Source organism: Polypterus senegalus, chromosome 6 (genome assembly GCF_016835505.1).
Source record: "Polypterus senegalus isolate Bchr_013 chromosome 6, ASM1683550v1, whole genome shotgun sequence".
Classification (NCBI taxonomy): Eukaryota; Metazoa; Chordata; class Cladistia; order Polypteriformes; family Polypteridae; genus Polypterus; species Polypterus senegalus.
In genome coordinates, this window is record NC_053159.1 from 150,617,584 (window position 1) to 150,639,939 (window position 22,356).

Consider the following 22,356-nt stretch of genomic DNA (forward strand, 5'->3'; position numbering starts at 1 on the left):
ATCATAATCAGTAATAGGAATGGGTAGTCCGTTGGCATGTTCATTACTACTGCTTCCAAACAGCTCTGGAGATCAAAGGTCAACCTGTGGCCAGATCTGCCTGTGGAGAATTTGCAGTTTTTTGATATCATAACTGAGTTGCCAATTGTCTGTTTGAGGAAGTTAAAAGGTAGAAAGTAAAAAATAATTTAAAATGATAATTACCAAATGCTATTAACCATAAACTTGCATTGAGTACATACCTATTGCCAATATTTTTTACAATATTCCTGATTTTTCTTTCTGGTATAGAGGACCATAATTTATAATAAATCTCTCCTGAGAAGACAAAATGTTGAGGGAAGTGCCAGACTAAAGTATAATGATTAGGAATTAAGTCCAAATTTTTTTTTTTTTGGTTGAAAGGCAAGCGTACTAATCATCACCCTCTATTCCCTGTTTCTCGTTTGATACATTACACTAATATTTTTTTTTGTCTGAACCATCACTACTGTAAAGACAAAAGTTATATGTCAAAAACCTGGCTTACAGTTTAAAGTACCTGTCTGCCAAATTTCAGTTTTGTGGCTTGAAAAACAAAACAAAGAAAGTACAAATATAGAGAGAGTACGCTTTATAGCTATAGAGATTAGACTTTCTCTTTGTACAGGAGCATCCGGTCGCTGCCTACATCCCAAACTGGCCCAGTATGAGTGACAGTGGGTGCGAATGACCCCAAATTATATTGACATTGCATTCAATGTTAATTTATGCTTTGTGGTCGGTTACATGCCAGCTAGGCTCAGGTCTTATTTGACCCTGCACTGGAGAAAGCGGGCTTGAAACAGAATTAATAATGATACACTTTTTAACTATGCTTTGCCTGTATTGAATAGGATTCTGAAATATGGTAACCCGGTAATTTGATGAACAACTTAATTTTTTGAAAAATTTGCTTTGATATATGCTATTATGAGTCAAAAACTAATGATGCTTTAGTTAATTGTGCCATAGGATTAGTAAGAAATGTTACTAAAAACAGATATGATGTATGGTAAATCTGTCACAACTGACAATCTTTATAAAATTTTCTTTTCATTCTGCTAGGTTCTGCAGATGGATATTTTTAGATCTTGTTAGGAAGGAAACAGAGTCCCACATATAAATGAAGGCAGCATTCTGTCATCCAACAGAAAAAAGATGGAAAAACACAAGCAAGAGACATCTTCTTGAAAGCGTGCAAAGCATGTGCATCAGAAAAGGCACTGGTACTTAGAAAAGCTTTTACATTATGGAGCTAATATATAATTAGGTGAAATGACATGTAACTGTCATTGATTAAAAGGGAAACACATAACAAGCAACAACTGTGATCCACCACTTCTTGATTTTGGTTTTTGTGTTTTGTATGCCATCCTTATTCTACAGATCTTACTAAACACAATGCATGACATGCGTTACTAATAAAGCTTTGTGTTTCTTCAGTAAGGTGTATGCACTGTACATGAAAGCCACTCTCCGCTGCCTTGTCTTGCCAGTCTTTTTTTAAATTGATCAATAAGGATGAGTGTAATCAAAGTATCGAATTTAAGACTATCGAACAGAACTTACACCCTGGCCATGAGGGTATCCCCTCACCTTCTGTAGTATGCCATTACATTATTGCTGTCCAATCTTGCAGACTTCATCTCATTAAAAATTCTGAAATGTGTAATAAATAAACTGCTGTCTGGTAGAGTCATTACCCTTTTGCCAAAGAAATGGCAATCCCTTAGAGTAAAGGACTTTACCACAATATGTGTACTAACTATAAGCATAATGATTTTATAACATGAATTGCTCACTAAATTAATATTTGGTTATTGGAGACTACTTTGCCTATTGCCAATGAGAAGGACTGAGTGGGCTCAGTGTTCAGAAGCAACTAAGAAGGCTAATTGAATGTTAAATTATAAGACGAGGGACCCAAAAATACCAGGAATTTTTGAAAACGTATAATACAAAACTTACTTAGTTTTCAAAATACAAATTTGCGATTTAATACACTTGTCCCAGAGCTTCTTCCATTCCTGGAAACATTTCCTGTACTCATCTTTTGTTACCATGTGTAGTATCTTCTGTGATTATTTTCCTGGCAAATAGTCTGCCCTTCAGCCTCAATTTTAATTTCAAGAACAAAAAAGTCACAAGGAAAAGCGACTACCACACTGTTTTTGGTCCAAAACTCTTGAACTCTGAAGGTGAAATGTCATGGTGCAGCAGTGTGTGCTGGTGGGCCATCATGGTATCAAATGCAGTTTTGATTACACTGCTGCGGCAGATGTTTTTTCCTACAGACACCTACATAATTTAGTGTAATGTTGCTGATAAACAGGTCTGTTCACTCTGAAACTCTTTATTAACAAGTCTTTTAATGGTGAAAAATGTGATCATCGTTATCTTGATGTTCAGTATGATATGATCTGATGTTCTCGGCTTGTAGAAAGGAAATCTCCAAAGTCCAAACCTGTGTGATTGTACAATAAATGTCAGAAACGTGCATTTAAATTAGCTCAACACAGTGGCACTCGACAGACTGATTAGCAAGATTGTAGGCATGTGATAACTAGCGACTTAATTGATACACCCAACACCTGTGCTGATTCCAGGAATTTTTGTGTCCCACCTTCTATATTACAATGTGTTTAATACAGGTCAAGGGAGACTATGTTTAAGTTATATAACACCCAAGTGAGGCCTCGCCTGGAGTACTATATTCAGTTTTGGTCTCTGTATTACAAAATAGACATAGCAGAGCTAGAGAAAGTCCAGAGACTCTTTAGCGACTAAGAGGATTGAGCAATAGTGAGAGACTTAAGGAGGTGAACCTTTGCAAATTTAGATTAAGAAGTTACACGATTGAAGTGTTTTAAATTCTGAAAGGAATTAGTACACAGAATCCCAGCTGTTATTCAAAAATAAGTGCCAAAACAAGAACACAGGGACACAGCATTGGAAACTTGCAGATTTTTTCACAAAAGTTAAAAGGTTTTACTTCACGCGATGAACCATAGATACATGAAGTAGATGACCAAGTAGTGTGGTGGAGAGTAGGACTTTAAGGACTTTCTAATCTGGACTTGATCTTATTTTGGACAATTAAGGTGAACAGTAAGGATGAGCTTGTTTGGCTACATGGCCCCGTTCTAATGACAATTTTTTCCATGTTCTATCACTTAAAAAATATAAAATATTTTTTAATCAAAGAGTTCAGAAATAAAATCCTGTTTCTTCTACCTAAGTAATAATTTAAAAGTATTTTTTAAATAATACCTAATTCACACATACTGTATGTCTTGAAATGGGAAAAACCAGCAAGGTGTAGTAATATTTATTTATTACAGCTAAGAATGTAAGCATAAAAAACTGCCTCTCTTATTTTTACTTGTTTTTCATGGAACAAGAGCTATATTAGCTAAAATGTTACCTGAAATAAACAGTGTACATTGAATATTGATTAAGTAAGTAAATAATGTGTTTTTTTAGAGAATTGCTATGTTGCTGATTGGTTTCAAAGGATGATAAACCTTTAACGTAAATTCAAAATAAGGAAATAAAAAAGAAAAGGAAAAGAGATCCAATCTGTTATAATAGACAGTACGTTCTCATCTTATAATTACAATTGTCCTGGAAAGGGTCCAACAGACAACTGAAGGTAGCACGTCATCATTGTACTAATGATTAAGGAGACATACTCACCGTGACAAGGTAAAATGACATTTCAAAGCCCAAACTGTACTGTTAGATGTGTAGATTTCTCGGAAAATTGTCTTTTTTTTCTGTTGGAAAACTAAGCTTGGTGAGTTTCTGTCTTTTTGTGTATTTTCATGATACATACGGAAGAGTGTGGAAAAACGCTGGCAAATATTTCTAAAAAACATATGACTGCTGAGATAATCATCTACTCTGAAAACATCAACATGGTGATAATTACCATTATTAACCTCTTCTCTCTGCACTTGATGCCAAATTCCTTTTGTTCAGTCATGATCTGGTTAGAGAAATACTGCAACAGCTCATAGGGAGCAAATAATGCAGCAATAAACACAAACCAGATTTACAGTGATCTCAAGTCAAATCAAAAATAGTGTTACAAAATAAATGTACCCTCTTTTCTGTTGTGCATAAATTATTAATAATCTTTGGTAATTGGTTTTAATATGAGTTCACTGAATTCACTATAAATAGTAAATAGTAAAACACATGATTGAGTTGCCAAGAGTAAGAGACCTATATGTTTAAATTATTGATGAATAGGTTGTTTTTCCTAATTGATCAAATGTATAATGCTTTTTTGCTGATTAAAACACTACAGATAAGTTACTTTATGATCACAGGCAGCACTGTCTCCTATAACACGTATACCATTCTGTTGGAGTACAGCTGTTCAGTTTTATTGTATCCATATTGCAATTTGTTTTGAGGCTAACTGTGAAGCTAAACTGATTTGATCAAGGCAGAATTTTGCAACTGAACATTTTTTAATAGATTAAATTTGTCCAGAGGCAGCTGTTGTGGCCTCAATGACTAATCTTTTTTGTTAATTTAGAAGCTTCATACAATCAAAGTATCAAACAGGCTTAAAGCTTACTTGCTACATCCAAAGCAAGCTCTCTCCAGACTCCTTACAATACTGGAAAGACTACAGAAAAAATATATAACTGATAATCAATAAACAACTTTGTATTTTCAACCCATATACTTCACAGGCTTAAAAACTTACAAAAAACTTTAACAGTTTGTTATTTAATATCTAAAAGGTTACTTGGCACATTTACATTGCAGCAACAATACTCACAGAATATTTGTAACTTTTTAAAATTGTCTTAAATATTAAACACCGCTGCAAACTCCTTTATATTGTATGTACTTTATATACACTTTTCTACTCCAAGCTGTGCAAATGCAGTTGCAGTTGAAATGTTCTACAAGCCGGAAGTGGGACAGGAACGTGAGAACTACAATTTTACATCAAACAGGCTACACCATTTTATTAAGGCAGTGATGTAGACTGCCTGTGGTTGCACAATTTCCTTCAGCAAATGTTTGATTCCAATGAAGAATTTGAAAGTATTCTCTGTAACCAAAAAGAAGTTTTGAATTGTGCGTGCAATTGCAAATACTGTGACCCTGAATTGGATAAAGTGAAAATATTATGTTTTACTTTACCACTATCTTTTTAGCAGACACATTTACCCGAACTGACTTACAAAAGAGATCAACATAATTGAGTAAAAATCAATCTGAAGGACTGTTTGGGTTCAGGTGTTACAGGAAAAGGTTACAAAATTGATCATCAATCACTCGCGCTCCATATGTGTAAAGCATACAATTATTCAACTCAAAATTATATATCGAGCACATCTGTCTCGTTTAAAACTGTCCAAAATGTTTCCAGGGAAAGATCCAACCTGAACGCAGCAATAAAGCTCCAGCCTCACTGGGTCACATGTTTTGGGCCTGCACCAAATCAACATCATTCTGGACAAAAATGTTTAAGCGCCTTTCAGACAGCCTTGGTGTCACAATCCCTCCTAATCCACTAACAGCTGTGTTTGGTGTTCTTCCAGATGGGCTTAAAGTGGACAAGGACAAACCAATTGTGATTGACTTTACTACACTATTGGCACACAGACTTATTTTGTAATTCTGGAAGAATCCTAACTCCTTTTTTAAGTAACTTTTTGGGTAACTGATGTTTTATATTATTTGAAATTGGAAACAATCAAATTCTCAATGATAGGATCTGTGCAGAACTTGTTCAAAACCAGACAGGATCTAATCAATAACATTTTAGAATAAGCTCTTAAAGCACTGAGAAAGCAGATTCTCTTCCCATTTCTCTTTTTTTCTCCATTTATCTTTAACCACTTATTAAACTTATCAATTTATTTATTTTTACTAGCTTTAAGTTTTACTCTGTTGGTCATGCTCTCTTTCTCAGGGGTGGGGGTTGATTTGTTTTCAATCTTATTTTTTGTAAAAATTGATCTATTTGTACGGAATGATTACAATAAAATCAATAAAATAAAAAAAAATGATCATCACAAGTGAAGAGTTTAGAATAAAACACAAGTGAGTAGCGATATATAGGTTACAAAACCTAAGTTAGACAGAAATTCAGCAAGCATCAGTCTTCAAATGCTCCTGAAACACATTGAGGGAGAAAGAATTTTGAACTAAGTTATGCAGCTTGTTCATCTAGCTAAAAGGTACATATGAAAAGGGCCTGCACTGAGATTTGATGTCACACCGAGGTGACATCATCAGACACCATTCATCAGCAGATCTGAGAGGTCGAGAAGGAGCATAAGTTTTCAGAAGTGTCTCCCACTGACTTCCCTGTAGGCAAGCAACAAGGATTTGAACTTAAAACATGGTTTAACATAGGACGTGCCTCTGCATTTTGAACCATCTGCATTGGCTTGGTGACTCCTGCCAGCAAAGAGTTGCAGTGGCCCAGATATGACAACACCAAAGCCTGGGCCAAGAATCGCACTGCATACTCTGTCAGATACGCTCTGATCTTGTTTTATGTTATTACTTTGAATTTTCATTCCTGAACCTTAGGAGAATGAATAAAACTAAAGTAAGTATGATAACATGTCAAGGTCCTTTTGGATGAAAAGTGAGACAAGTTGTTGTGGTGCAAAATTGTGTATACAAGTTGATAAATATTTTGTATGTCTTTTGGTTGTAACTTAGACAAAGCAATGCAATAGTAGTGTTATATCTTTGTTAGGAACAGCAATGGTTTTATATCAGGCTAACCAATATCCTTAGGACTGAGTAATTTTGTGACAGGGTCAGGGGAAGTGCCTAAAACAAGTTTGGCAAGTGATTCTCTGCAAGATTTTCTCATTCAGCACCCACAAGAAACCAAAAATACGTAGATGGCAGGCATCAGCTCAACAAATGCTTTTGGCGGCAGGTGTGAAAGGTATTTTGTGCCACCATTGGTCTGAAATTTTGAATCAGAGGCCATTCTGTAGTACAACGGCCTACTGGTTTAAGGATTTGGACAAAGAATGTATACATTTGGTTGTTTTACCCCTCTCAACCTCTCACCATCATGATGAAGAAGCATCTCACATAACCATGAACTGAAAAGAAGACCACACTGAGAAGCACAGCTCAGCAGCCATATTGAGAGAGGTATGCAGCCTGTCCTGAAGAAAGCCATAAAATGGTGACTTAACTAGAGACATTTAAAGTAACTACGAGGCTGTGTAACAACTGAAACTACACCTCAGCATTTATCAGGTTGTATGGTTTGCAATATTCATAGATACTTTGCTTATTGCTGCGGTGGGCAGGCGCCCTGCCCAGGGTTTGTTTCCTGCCTTGCACCCTGTGTTGGCTGGGATTGGCTCCAGCAGACCCTCGTGACCCTGTAGTTAGGATATAGCGGGTTGGATGATGGATGGATGGATGGATGGACTTTGATTAATGTTATTATTTTATGAATATTACCGATAATACATTATTTAAAGTTGTAACTTAACTCCTGTTTCTCTTTAACTCTATGTAATTGCCTGAGGTTATAGATGTAGAAGGGAAGGTGGGAAGAAGTTATAAAGTACAATGCCTTATAAACAGTGGTAAGTCTATGGGATTTGAGACATTCTGACAAAGGCTACACATTAAAAATACAAAAGGGGAAAGTAAAGTAATATAGAACTCTACAAAGACAAAACACAAAGTGAAAGAAGTGAAAGAACAGAGCTTTCCAGTACTTCACCTGTTAGCGACCTCTTCCTGATGCGCATGGCTCCACATCCCATACAAGATGTAAATTTAGACCAGGTGGTGAAAGTGCAGTCATCTCTACAGGGCTCCCTACACTCTTTCACCACTGAGGGCATTGGACCAGCCCACTGAAGACAGTAGGTTATATCCGCTGGCACGTCACCATCACTCACACACGTTACATCTGGAGAAACACAGATAAAGCAAATAAACACAGCTAATTAATTATTGTGGACAAAAAAGGCAGATTTAGAGTAATACCAATGTTGGAAAAAAAAAAGAATAATTAAAAATTTCTCCAGCTAAACTCAAGAGAATAATGATTTATTAATTTGTAAGACAGTGCAAACGTTAAAACATAAGGAACAAGATTTTAAAATGTGTAAAATGATTGATTTCATTTCCCTCCAAGCACTAAAAGAAAAGCATTTTTTTCCTACTTTAGAAAAAGTGAAACTGTTTATTGTCATAATTATAAGACACAAGAGAATGCATGAAATGCAAAGAAAAATAATACAGTGTGACTTGTAGCAGTACAGAGAGACGCAAACCTTTAGCATGCTAAAAATGCTTCAAACAATTTTGAAATCCCTAGAACTGGATTCATAAACTCAGTCTCTTAAATATTACCATAATATATTCATACTTAAAATGCAGCAGCATGTTTCCGAATATAGCCTTGAGTGTAAGAACAAATATTTACAGACAAATTCTGTTAGAGTACAAGCCCATACCTGGAGACTTTCATCATTTCACTGTGATATTTACTGTATGAATTTCTTTTTTACTGTATTAGCAAGGGACATTACAGCCTTCAAATAATAAGAAATTTATTTTGTAGGGGAATTTCTGACTTACAACAAAAAAATGCTTGCAATTCCAATGGTACTCCTACCCCTTTTCTAAAACTACTTTTTTCAGCCACAGTGGACCTTCAGTCTATAATTTGAGCAAGACACACAAGCAAGGAACAAAGCAGTTCACTTCAGGATATTCTTGCACATGGCCATCTTTACTCACACCAATCAGCCTTGCAGCACTGCAATTTAAAAGTTGTACATATTGATTTTAGGAGACAAGCCAATGATCTTGTTTATTCTCTATTGTCTTTCTGTTGGAAACTAATCAAATGATTTTACCAAATTCACATTTTTCTGCACAGCAAAAATCTTGCATGTTTGATTACAATACACGCCATTCTTAGTAATATGCATCAGTCCTGTCAGTACTGCCAGCATCAGAGGCAAGACAGGAACCATTTCTGGATAGGATGGCAGTCCATTGTAGGACATTCTTATTACAACAGGGATCTCAGTGATATTACTCCAAAAACTTGATTGTTCAATGTAGTCGTACTCATTGTCTGAAATACTCTTCTTTTTACACTTCTTAAGTGAATTATTTAAGATAAACAGGAAGAAGACAGAATGTATGAGGTTTTATGATGATCAGGATTCAGAAGTTAGCCTGCAGGGAGAGCTACTGAAAAGAGTGAACACAATTTAAATATCTACGATCAGTGGTAGCCCAAGGTGGAAAACTAGGTGCAGAGATAACCCATAGAGTGCAGAGTGGATAGAACAACTGGAAATGCATCTATTACTCATTCACTGTTTTGCAACAATACCTCAATAAAGGCTTGTTTTGGCCTTCATAATACTTATAAAACATCAGTAGATAGGCTATTCACCTCTGTGCATTGTGGCTTATTGGCATGATGGTAAAATTATTTGTTAATAGGAACGATTCACAGGTCTTATACTAAATATGTAATGTCAAGAGAAATGTGTCTCAATTAGGCCACCTCAGTCCACTCCAAAATGAAGTTCTATTAGTAGGCCACATTCCAGAGATGAATAAACACTTTACTGAAGCATTGTAAACGTTATGAAAACCCAAAGAATTGTTTGTTAAGGTCTTGTTACACAAGACTCAATGAGTAATTGAGGCATTTTTGCAATACCTAAACAAAAGCGTTACTAAATATGATGCAAGGTCAGGCTGATCCTTCCATTGACTTGACTAGATAACAGATAAGCAAATGGTAAAAGAATAAACAGCTCTCCTTCATCAAAAATGAATAAATAAATAAGTGTGTGCCACAATTTTCTTGTAAATACAAAGTTGGACAACTATGAGGAACTAGTTGAGGAGCTTCTCTCATTCTGCCTAGCACTTGATTGCAGCATGTCTTGAAAAACTAATTTCCTACACTCTACTTTGAATTTTTTCCTTGAGAACATGGGGAGAGGTTCCAGTAGAGGTGTAATAATGGAAAGTGAATTTTAGCAGACATCTGTTGGTCATTCAACTGTAAAACACCTTCAAAGGATAAATATAAGATATATTTCCTTATAAGAGGAAATAAAAACCAGGAAGGGTCTCCCCTAGACTTTCTCGTATACTCAGATACAAGGATGGATATTTGAGGAGTAAACAAGCAAGACAATGATTCTATTTTTACATTATGTACATTAAAGAACCATCAACAACAAATCAAATCATATTAATAATATATTGAATAATTATTATAAAAGTAAAGTTGAATAAATTGGTCTCTGCAGCTGCATGAATATAAAAGTACCACTTACTGTTAGCGGAAATAGCTCAAAAGTTGATAGAAATCTACTTTTTGTACCTAATAATTGTATGCAAAATTTGATTGACATTTACAGACACACATGAACACACAGACATAATTCCAAAAATGGTATTTTCGGAGTCAGGGTCTAAAACGTTGAGATTCATCAAAATCTCGAAATCACATTTTTGGATGATTACAATACCTTCCTTATACTTCATATATGAGAAAGTAAAAAAAAAAACTGACCAAGTGACTATTTTTTGTATATAATAGTTATATTTAAAACTAGTATATGAGTAATTTATCATTTTTTCAAGTGTAAATAATGTAAAAATGTGTTTTTTCTTTAAAATAGTCTGTTCTTTATTTAAAAAATTCATTTCTTATTCATCTCAAGTGTGTAAAGAAACATTACTGGGGCTTCTTTATATTAATCTGAATACACCTGTGTAATGCCTCACTGGCACTGCTCTTTTCTCTTTAGCCAAGTCAGATTTTTTTTTCTTTTTTTGTAATTGTTGAGAAAGATTTTGGGTGGTGGCTGTTGTTGGTTATATTTCTTGATTTTCTGTAAAAAGTTAATTATCCCTTTGGGTCAAAAAGGTACTGTCTATGTATATATCTGTCTATCTATCTATCATATAGCACACCATTCTACGGTGAACACCTTAGCGAACAGCAAAGGAACATTTTTTGCAGATGCAGCAATGGCATGTGAAGTGCCTCAGTCAGGGTCAAGCAAAAATCTTTTGACAGTGGATTGAACCAGCAGCCTAGTCCTTCACAGTCCAACACCTTAACTAGCAGCTGATTTAAAAATACTTTGGCTAAATTTACAACCTTTAGTTGCACAGTTGCTGGGTTGCTCAGTTTGTTTAAAAGATACTGGTAATGACCCTGTTATTCTGTAACCTAAAAGTCTTGGTGGCAATAGCAATTAAGTTTGAAAATCTATTATGATTGTTTTGTGTTTTCATTAATTTTAAAATATGGAAATGTTGGGGTAGAGTAAAATTATTCATAATTCAGGTTACTTAAAAAAATGATGGCATCCAAGAAGTACAAATTGAACCTTTATAATGTATATCCTAAAAGAAGCATTTCTGTCTTTTGCTGTGGACCTAGAGAATATTTCATAATATAAGCACTGATATAATTGAAGGTGAGCTTATCTAAACATGTTTACAACCTACATAAACCGACTTCGGTGAGCCATCAAGCAGTATAATTGAGCTATACAGAATAAAGACAATGAGAGAACTTGTTGTAGATGAACACTACAAGCTGGAGGTAATAGAGCTGGCGTAGAACAGAGACAATGGGATGGATCCAGCTGTAGGTAATTCCAGTTAATAGACAGATAGACTGAACTTTATGTTTAAAGCGAATTCACTTGCTCCAGCAACAATGTGAAACAATGAGATGTATCCACCTGCAGACCTCCACAGCGAGATGTGAGATGTGAGGAGACATTATATTTTTCTGATAGATGCAGTAAAAATGCCTACAGTAGTGTCTTTTAGAACACTTTGATGGAATAAGTCAGTAAATAACAGAGATCTATAAAACAACACGTTGCATACATCAGGTACAGTATTAGTAATATAAGTAGTGGTGGTGGTGGTGGTGGTAGTAGTAGTAAAAGTAGTATTACTTGAACAGAGTTCAGTGAAATTCTTACTTGCATGGCTATCCAATATGCCACACCTTGTCACTCACTGCTACCAAGGTGAATAAGATTAGAACAGCGCTGCATAATAGAGCTCTTAATAGATACAGTAGATAAAAAGGCACTATTGTATATAAGAGAGATGCAGATAATTAGAAAAGTCACTATACAATATAGATAGGAAAGGCACTGTATACGAAAGACAGATAAGAAAAGAAAAGATAAGAAAGGCACTGAATAATTGTCTGTCTAATTTTGCTCTCATCCTCTTTCTTACTATTTGAGTATGTGGCATCCCCTGAGCTGGTATTTCTAATCTGGCAAACCAACAACAACAACATTTATTTATATAGAACGTGATGTAGCTCAAAGTGCTTTATAAGATGAAAGAAGAAAAAATCTAACAATAAAATTGGGCAGTACTAATTAACAAAGAATAAAGTAAGGCCAGGGAGGACTCCAGACGGCTGGAGAAAAAAACAAAAGCTGCAGGGGTTCCAAGGCCACAAAACCACCCAGCCCCCACTGGGCATTCTACCTAACATAAATGATCTCAGATCAGTCCTCATGGTTTTCAGTCTTCACGTGGAAGTATTAGACGATGTTGGTCATGTGGACCTCTTGCCTTCAATCCACCAATGTAAGGACTGCATGGTGCTTTGATCAGGTGGTGGTGGCTCATGTCGCCACCACAGAAAACCAGAAAAAGAACAGCAGAGAAAGTATAAAAACCATTTAGTAAAACAATACAATAGCCACTATGGACAAATATTATGTCCCAGGCAGCTTGCTGCATACATTAAAGGATCAAAATAACCTTAGAAAAAAAAAATTGCCTTGGTCCTCATTGCCCACCCAGTCCGGCCTGTCATTCAGATAAATAATCATTTATTTATAATTCTGCACTTTCTCCGTCATAATGATGACTAATATCAGGGGCTCCTCGGCACACTGGAAGTCATCTAACTTTTGTCCTTGTATGCTAAATAGCAGGCTTTTGGAATACATTGCTATTTTTGTATACATTTCTTGCAAATTTCAGAGGAAGAACCAATTCCGGCAGAAGAGACAGATTTAGGGTGTTTGAAATGATATGAACATCATTAGTGCAGCATGGCTCTAGATAAGGTGCAGTCAGAGGATCACAACAACACTGAGAGGCCTTGGAATGAAAAAGAAGAACAAAGGAACCATATAAAGTAAGAAGAACTAATTTATTAAGAGTGAAAGTTATCAGGATGGATTGGAGATGACAGTACTTATGAGGAATGTGTTATTCAAGAGTTTCCAGTAAAGTTGTGAAATGTGTTAAAAAAAGACAATCCAGAGAAAGAAAGCAGTAACAGAGAAACAATGTGTAAACTTGTACCACCTTCTAAACTGAAAAGCATATTTCCTTCTTGTGTTATTTTCTTGTATCTGTGTAGAAAAGCCTTATGTTTCCTTCTTTCTAACTGTAAACAAATCTCCCTCTGGAATAATAAAGTCTTCCTAAATCTAACCTAACCTAATCTAGCCTAATCTCAAGCCTACAAGGCAAAGGGGTGTCTGGAGCATGAGAGGTATATGAGCCAATAGCTCTAAGGACCTTTCCACAATCTACGATACAGCCTGCCCAATATATATATCTTAATAATACATATATATATATATATCTTAATAATACAATACAAACAGGCAAATGGCTCTGATGTTGGAAGGACAGTGCCCACCACTTCCCCCTGGGTCATTTGTGCATTCCAGAGAACCATTGGGAACAGAGTTTATCCCAAATAATCTAACCTAACCGACAGGCTGAGAGACGAATCGAGATCCCTATATGTCATTAATCTTTCTGATTTTCTCTTATTGTTTGCTTAATTAATGTGATGCAGAAATTGATGAATTTAAATCCACTTATTCAGACTATGGTTTTTTTATAACAGATTCTACATCGGGTTCAAGGCAGCATCATTTCTAGAATATTTGTACAAATATGAAGTCGTCATTTCTCCTCATGTATGAAATGGGGAAGGTAAAGTAACTAGTTGATGTAAGGAACGGATAAAAATAATAATAATAGAGTGAAGTACAGATGAACTATCTCATGTGGGCCTTTAGGTTCTTATCAAAGCCCTGAGACATTAGTCTATGCACTCGCCCTTCTAAAAAACATACAACAAAAATTTATGACAGCGGGGTGTACTAGCTTTATGTTTTCTTTGCTATTGGACTCCATGACCTTTTACATGAAGTCAGTAAATGACAAAACTAAAATTGTTGAGAAGTTATACACTAAAACATTTTTATTTACCATGTATATTACTGACTGGTGTTAGGAGAACAGCAGAGCTTTTTAGCAAAATTACTTAAACAAACTATCTTTTATGTAGTCCATCCATCCATTATCCAACCCGCTATATCCTAACTACAGAGTCACAGGGGTCTACTGGAGCCAATCCCTGCCAACACAGGGCTCAAGGCAGGAAACAAACCCCGGGCAGGGCACGTCCACTGCAGCTTTTTATGTAGTATCATTGTAAATCACTTCAACCAAACAACAAGTCTTTTAAAACGGAGACACCCTGCCAACAAAAACTATAAAAGACTATTATACAGCACAGATGGTAGACTGCTTATACAGGGAGAAACAATTTGAACCAATATATATATCTGGCAGTGCAAGTTGGGACTCCGTTCACCGTATTTTGATTCTCTCCGTCTGGCAGGGTGCTTCCTCCAATGTAATGCATTACAGTTCTTTCAGGCAACATTACACCTCTCTGGTTCATTGCCCCATACATATTTCTGCAGTAAGTACCTATTGTACATATAGTCAGTTGATGAATGGTCAATGTATACAGTATGTGAAAGCATGCCAAGCAGAAAAAGGATAAGGACAGAGCCCAAGAATTCTCCAAAAGGGAGAGAAAATGGAATCTTAGAACGTTTCAGGCCTAAAGAAACAGAGAGGACTGACATGAAGATGGAAAACCACTTGGCTAACAGAGGGAAGCAGATGATTTCTGGCTCACAGAAAAAGGGAACTTATTGAAGCTGGACAGGCTTAAATAGCAGCAAAAGGGCTGGAAGAGAATGGAGTCAGCTTTATAAATGCCTGAGAGAACTAAGGGCTTTAAAAAAGTACTTGTCTCTTGCCTGTTAACCAACCTGTAATCCAATTTCAAAATTAATCCCTGGTATGGGATTGCATCACCTTTTTTTGAAAATGAAAGTAAATAGTATACTTTGTAAACATAATGATTTGCTAACTATCCAATCACCTGCACAAAGATCATTGGGAAATTACAGTCCAGTTTTTAAGAAAGCCATCAAAATGACATGATTGATAAAAAGCTGGTGGCAGGCAAAGCCAGGGTCAATGAAGTTTATCTAACAAACCCTATTCCTCAGGTTACAATAGCATTTTGAACCTTGGACAGGGCTCCAGACGATCTAAGGGTGCATTTTGGGCCAATTTAAAGTCATCAGTCAATGTGAGTTGAATATATTTGGGATGTGAGAAGAGCTCATGGTTCTATCAATACATTCCAGAACTCCAAAATGCAATCATATGTCATTAATTTAAAAACTATAAACCGTAAACCTATGATGATACTTTATATGGCAAATTATGAAGGTGGCATTGTATGCAATTTATCATTCCCTTCTTGCTCTTCAGTTCTTATGTCTATTTGGAAAGAGCTAAAGTCACATATTTGCCCAATGTCTAATTTATCATTCTTCACAATTTTAATGAGACTGTAGTTGTTCATAGATTAATTGCATATGTAATTACTGAATTGTTTTCTATCATAATCACTATATTGATGAGGTGGAGCGGTGAACAAAATGCAAGCCGTATGGTACTGTACATGTTATCTTTAGAAATGTATGATCCTTAACACTGAGCTCTGTCAATGGCTCATTACCACTGTAAGCCTTATATAAATAGTGCCTTAAAAGAAAGAGCCATATATGATATTTCTACAAGAGAAATAAACAACATAGATGGCTATGGTATAATAATATAATGTGAAAAATACTTTTAAAGTTCTGTTCAGCTATTTTATTGAACATCTGAGAAAAACAATTTTCATAAAACTACAGACCATTTAGCCAAATATAGCTCTTCACTTCCTTTTCATTTTACATGCCTTGTGTGATATGTTTTGAAACAGTTACCAAAGCACACAGGCATTGTTCGAGCAGATGTTAAAAGATTTTTTTGTATTATTTTGTCTGTTGCATGCACGTGTGCAATAAGAATATAATTTTAATGTCACTGTACTCTGTATAAAAATTCTTTTATAAATCCACTCACATGTACAGGCCAGGCCAAAGTTAGCACACAGGGGCTCTCAGCATTTAGAATTGCTGGGCCAAGCATAGGACAAGATAGACAAAAACAGCTAGAGGAATGTATAGTCAGCACAAAATCTTCTTTCCTTGTTTGGAATTGGACTATTTGCTGACATGGGGGCCTGCACGTGGAAAAGACAGTATAAAAAGACTTGGACAGCAGCCAAACACTCTGAAGTAGACGGAAGGATGGGTGATATTGTCATCTGTCCTGAAAAGCCTTCTAGTGCAGCGACAAAAAATGGCAGACTGTATAGATCAAGATCGCACCTTGGTATTGTCTTGCTATAGGCTTCCTATCTATAATGCCATGTAAATCGTCCGCAAAGAAAGCAAAGTTATTTTCTCTTATGTGATTTTTACCGCTGTATCACTATGGGAGGGATATCGCCTTTTAATATCATAACTATATAGTTTTCGGTTACTTAAAACGCTGTAATTACAAAAGAACTTATTCCAACTAGGGAGCTATCACCCCTAAAGTAAATAACGTGATAGGGTAGAATGTCAGTTCCTGACCCACATGATCGTATTGTGTCTTATTGCTCTTCTTGGTTCCCCTACTGTAGTAAAGAATCGAGTTCCAAATGCACCCAGAGCTTACTTTGCACAGCATGTAGACCTTGATGCAGAATTGTTTTCGTTTGAATGTGATGTACTGTATCCACAACAGCCTTCCTGTGTAAACTATGTGGCAATTGTCTTAAGTTACAATTGGGAACATACACCTTCTGTATATTTGTGTTAATCACCTCAAACACATACCATAGATTGTACAGTTTTGATGGTGGGTGATTGTCTTGACCATGGCTATTGTTATTAATGGAAGGATGGTATTTCGTAATGAGTGAAAAACGGCACTAACTCGTAATTTTGCTGAAAATGTGTGTCTTTAACAACCAATGTGTAGATCAGTACTATCTCTGGCTTGGTTTACCCACTATGCCCTACAATGTCAGGAGACTGAAAAACACCAATATGTTGTTTGCAGCAACAGGCTACCAGCAAATGTAGCAAGCAAGTGATTTACTACGGCTGTTCTGACACTGTTCATGATAGTGGTTCATTTGTACCACTATTTTCTCTACCAGATTATAACCAACAAATTGTAAATCTATACTAATAAAAGGCAAAGCCCTCACTGACTCACTCACTCTCTCACTCGCTCACTCACTCACTCACTCACTCACTGACTCATCACTAATTCTCCAACTTCCCGTGTGGGTGGAAGGCTGAAATTTGGCAGGCTCATTCCTTACAGCTTCCTTAACTGGAAGCTATTTTTCTCCATATAATGTAATGGAGTTGAGCTGGATGGCCGTGAGGGGTGGAGTTTCGTGTGACATCATCACGGCTCCTACGTAAGTACGTAGAGAACAAGGAAGACCTCCAAACAGCGCTGAACAAAAAACGCCATTTCACAATTGAGAAGGCAGAAAAAGATTATGAAGCAAGTGATGCATACAAGCGTATTCATAGATACAAGCATTTTCATAAGTACAGCTACTGCGGAAACAAAGCACGGCGTGAACCGTAAGTTTATATTAAGTTTATAGACACACTCCTGCTGCCGTTTGTCATGCCTACGGCAAATGACGGCATTTGCCAGATACAAGTTTACTGAGAAGACACGAGGTATAAACGAGACTTTGGATCACTTTGTAACAGAGTTAAAATTGCTGTAGCAAGAAACTGAACAAAACGTTAAAGTTTTAGTTTTAATAACTTATAGACTACATTTTATTTTTTTCCCTTGCACTCAGTGAGCGAGGCCAATGCATATTCATAAGTGCAGCTACTGCGGAAACAAAGCACGGCGTGAACCGTAAGTTTACATTAAGTTTATAGACACACTCCCGTTGCCGTTTGTCATGCCTACGATGAATGACGGTATTCGCGACATACAAGTTTACTGAGAAGACACGATGGATAAACGAGACTTTGGATCACTTTGTAACGGAGTTAAAATTGCTGTAGTAAGAAACGTTTAAGTGCCGGGTCTTAGCTACCATTAAATAAACACATCCTCCAAATACGAACCTGATTGCAAGAAATAATGATGATCAAATCCTTGATGACAGCAACACTCACAAAACAATTACTGTATATTGGCAATCATGTTACGTTATTTTTAAAAAGTTCCCTTTTCTTTTTCGTAACTTCTTTAACACACTACTTCTCCGCTGCGAAACGCTTGGTATATATATATATATATGTATGTATATATATATATATATATATATATATATATATATATATATATATATATATATATATATATATATATATATATATGTATATATATACCCCGATCTACATACTCTCAAATAGACAAGCCACACGCCTTGGCACAATGGTAGAGGCTTTGCCGACATCCGAAGTTTGATACCCGAGAGGGGATGCACTGAGTATGTACGTGCGCTTCCCGATTCATTTTAGCCTCGCATCCCCTTGGTTTGAGACATATGAAAAAATATGCGGTTAATGCAGAATTATGTTACGTTATTTTTAAAATGTTTCCTTTTCTTAGCACAAGCACAGCTGAGAAGCTTCGATGCATGTACTCCATAGCGTTAAAAAATAACGCATTTAATCACACTTTCAATTCCAAGCAAAGGGAACTTTTGTCAATGCATGATTTCCTGGTACATCGACAGTACCGCCGCTCCTATATGGAGTACGCAGTCTGCGTAGGGCACCAACTCCCAGGGGGGCACCATCCCAGCTGCTCCAAAAAATTGTTTTATATATTATAATAATAAATTAATATTAGTAATATACATATACAAATAAACAAAAATATAAACGTACATATTGCATTTTACGGTGAACGCAGAGTAGGCTAAGCACACGTGATGACGCGTCGCCCTCACCTCTGTTACGGCTGCCTATTTGGCCAAAAATGATAATAATTGAACAATATGCCTGCTCCTGGAAAGAGACATCAACAGTCCGGCGCCAAGAAATGAAAGAAAAAAAAGCCCAAGATGAAGCCCGTGCATGTACCCAAATCTCTGGATTGCTCTGTGCATAGCAGTGACGCTCCCTGTAACTGTTGCCTCTGCTGAGCGAAGTGTTTCTAAAATGAAGCTCATCAAAACGTACTTGCGCTCATCTATGGCACAAGAGCGCATGAGTGGTCTGCCAATTGTCAGCATCAACTCTGAAATAGCAAAGGCTTTATCATATGAAGAGCTCATTTACGACTTTGCCTCAAGAAAAAGCAGAAGTGTGCCTTTGTAAATTTTGAACTTTGGACAGCTCCAGCAGATGACAGTGTTGATTTTATTTCAGTTTATTATTGTTTATTTTATTTATTATAAATGTTTTATTTAAAGTGTAATTTTAGTTTGTATTTTTTCCTGTAGAGCTACAATTGTAATTTATAAATGATACAATTTATTTATGTATTTACTTTTATTTGAATAAAGTTCTATTTTGGCCCCTATAGTAGGTGTTTTTTTTTATTATTTTATTTTTACTTCCTTAATATTTGAGGGAGGGGTATGATATTGGGATGATATTTTTGTTTCTGTTTTGAATTCAAATGCAGTTTAAAAGCATTTTTTTTCAGAAATTAAAAGAGCTTGAGTTTACAATATTCATGTCCATGTCTATTATTTGATTCTGTCGCCCACTAAAACCCTTTTAAATTAAAAAAACATTTGCGATTTGGGGCAAATTTTCATGTGTGATTACATACGATTAATCAAGATTAATTATTACACAGCCTCTAATTAATTAGATTAATTTTTTTATTCGAGTCCCACCCCTAATATATATATGTAGATATATATGTAGATTTGTATATATATATATATGTATATACAGTATATATGTAGATATGTATATGTATATATGTATATATGTGTGTGTGTATATATATATGTATATATACATGTATATATGTATGTATATATATATATATGATGTGTACATATATGTTTATATGTGTGTGTGTGTGTAAATATATATATATATATACAGTGGGATGCAAAAGTTTGGGCAACCTTTTTAATAGTCATTATTTTCCTGTATAAATCGTTGGTTGTTACGATAAAAAATGTCAGTTAAATATATCATATAGAAGACACACACAGTGATATCTGAGAAGTGAAATGAAGTTTTTGGTTTACAGAAAGTGTGCAATAATTGTTCAAACAAAATCAGGCAGGTGCGTAAATTTGGGCACCACAAAAAAGAAATTAAATCAATATTTAGTAGATCCACCTTTTGCAGAAATTACAGCCTCTAAACGCTTCCTGTAGGTTCCAATGAGAGTCTGGATTGTGGTTGAAGGTATTTTGGACCATTCCTGTTTACAAAACATCTCTAGTTCATTCAGGTTTGATGGCTTCCGAGCATGGACAGCTCTCTTTAACTCACACCACAGATTTTCAATTATATTCAGGTCTGGGGACTGAGATGGCCATTCCAGAACGTTGTACTTGTTCCTCTGCATGAATGCCTTAGTGGATTTTGAGCAGTGTTTGGTCGTTGTCTTGTTGAAAGATCCAGCCCCGGCGCAGCTTCAGCTTTGTCACTGATTCCTGGACATTGGTCTCCAGAATCTGCTGATACTGAGTGGAATCCATGTGTCCCTCAACTTTGACAAGATTCCCAGTCCCTGCACTGGCCACACAGCCCCACAGCATGATGGAACCACCACCATATTTTACTGTAGGTAGCAGGTGTTTTTCTTGGAATGCTGTGTTCTTTTTCCTCCATGCATAACGCCCCTTGTTATGCCCAAATAACTCAATTTTAGTTTCATCAGTTCACAGCACCTTATTCCAAAATGAAGCTGGCTTGTCCAAATGTGCTTGAGCATACCTCAAGCGGCTCTGTTTGTGCTGTGGGCGGAGAAAAGGCTTCCTCTGCATCACTGTCGCATACAGCATCTCCTTGTGTAAAGTGCGCCGAATGGTTGAACGATGCACAGTGACTCCATCTGCTGCAAGATGATGTTGTAGGTCTTTGGTGCTGGTCTGTGGGTTGACTCTGACTGTTCTCACCATTCGCTTCTGTCTATCCGAAATCTTTCTTTGTCTGCCACTTTGAGCCTTAACTTGAACTGAGCCTGTGGTCTTCCATTTCCTCAATATGTTCCTAACTGTGGAAACAGACAGCTTAAATCTCTGGGACAGCTTTCTGTATCCTTCTCCTAAACCATGATGGTGAACAATCTTTGTTTTCAGGTCATTTGAGAGTTGTTTTGTGACCCCCATCTTGCTACTCTTCAGAGAAAATTAAAGGAGGAGGGAAACTTACAATTGACCCCCTTAAATACTCTTTCTCATTATATGACTCACCTGTGTATGTAGGTCAGGGGTCACTGAGCTTACCAAGCCAATTTGAGTTCCAATAATTAGTTCTAAAAGTTTTGGAATCAATAAAATGACAACGGTGCCCAAATTTATGCACCTGCCTGATTTTGTTTAAACAATTATTGCACACTTTCTGTAAATCCAATGAACTTCATTTCACTTCTCAAATATCACTGTGTGTGTCTCCTATATGATATATTTAACTGACATTTTTTATCGTAACAACCAACGATTTATACAGGAAAATAATGACTTTTAACAAGGTTGCCCAAACTTTTGCATCCCACTGTATATGCCAGCAACACTCATGAAAATGACAACACAATTACATTGTCAATCATGTTACGTTATTATTAAAATGTTTCCTTTTCTTTTTCATTACTTCTTTAACACACTACTTCTCTGCTGCGAAGCGCGGGTATTTTGCTAGTAGTTTATATAATCATGATCAACAGATATCTTTAGACTGGAGTTATCTGTAAATAGACAACAAGGAAGTAAAGGATCGGCTGCAGTAGTATGAAGCTGAACACTGAAAATTGGCAGGTCAGAATCCACCAAACAGGTGTCACTTTCATTGTCCATGTCAACGTCTGATGACCAATTCACATCATCATCAAAATTGCTTGATTTCTTCTAAATCTGGCCACACAGCTTTTTGTTTCCAA

General features: G+C 36.1%; 1 protein-coding gene across 2 annotated transcripts in view; it reads right to left on the bottom strand.

Moving 5' to 3' along the window:
- thsd7ba (thrombospondin, type I, domain containing 7Ba) overlaps positions 1-22,356 on the bottom strand; it is a 1,045,844-nt gene that overhangs the window by 169,612 nt on the left and 853,876 nt on the right. For both annotated transcript variants that reach the window (XM_039757380.1, XM_039757379.1), the window contains exon 14: positions 7,760-7,951. In XM_039757380.1, coding sequence (XP_039613314.1) covers positions 7,760-7,951 — 192 coding nt within the window. The remainder of the gene's footprint in view (positions 1-7,759; positions 7,952-22,356) is intronic.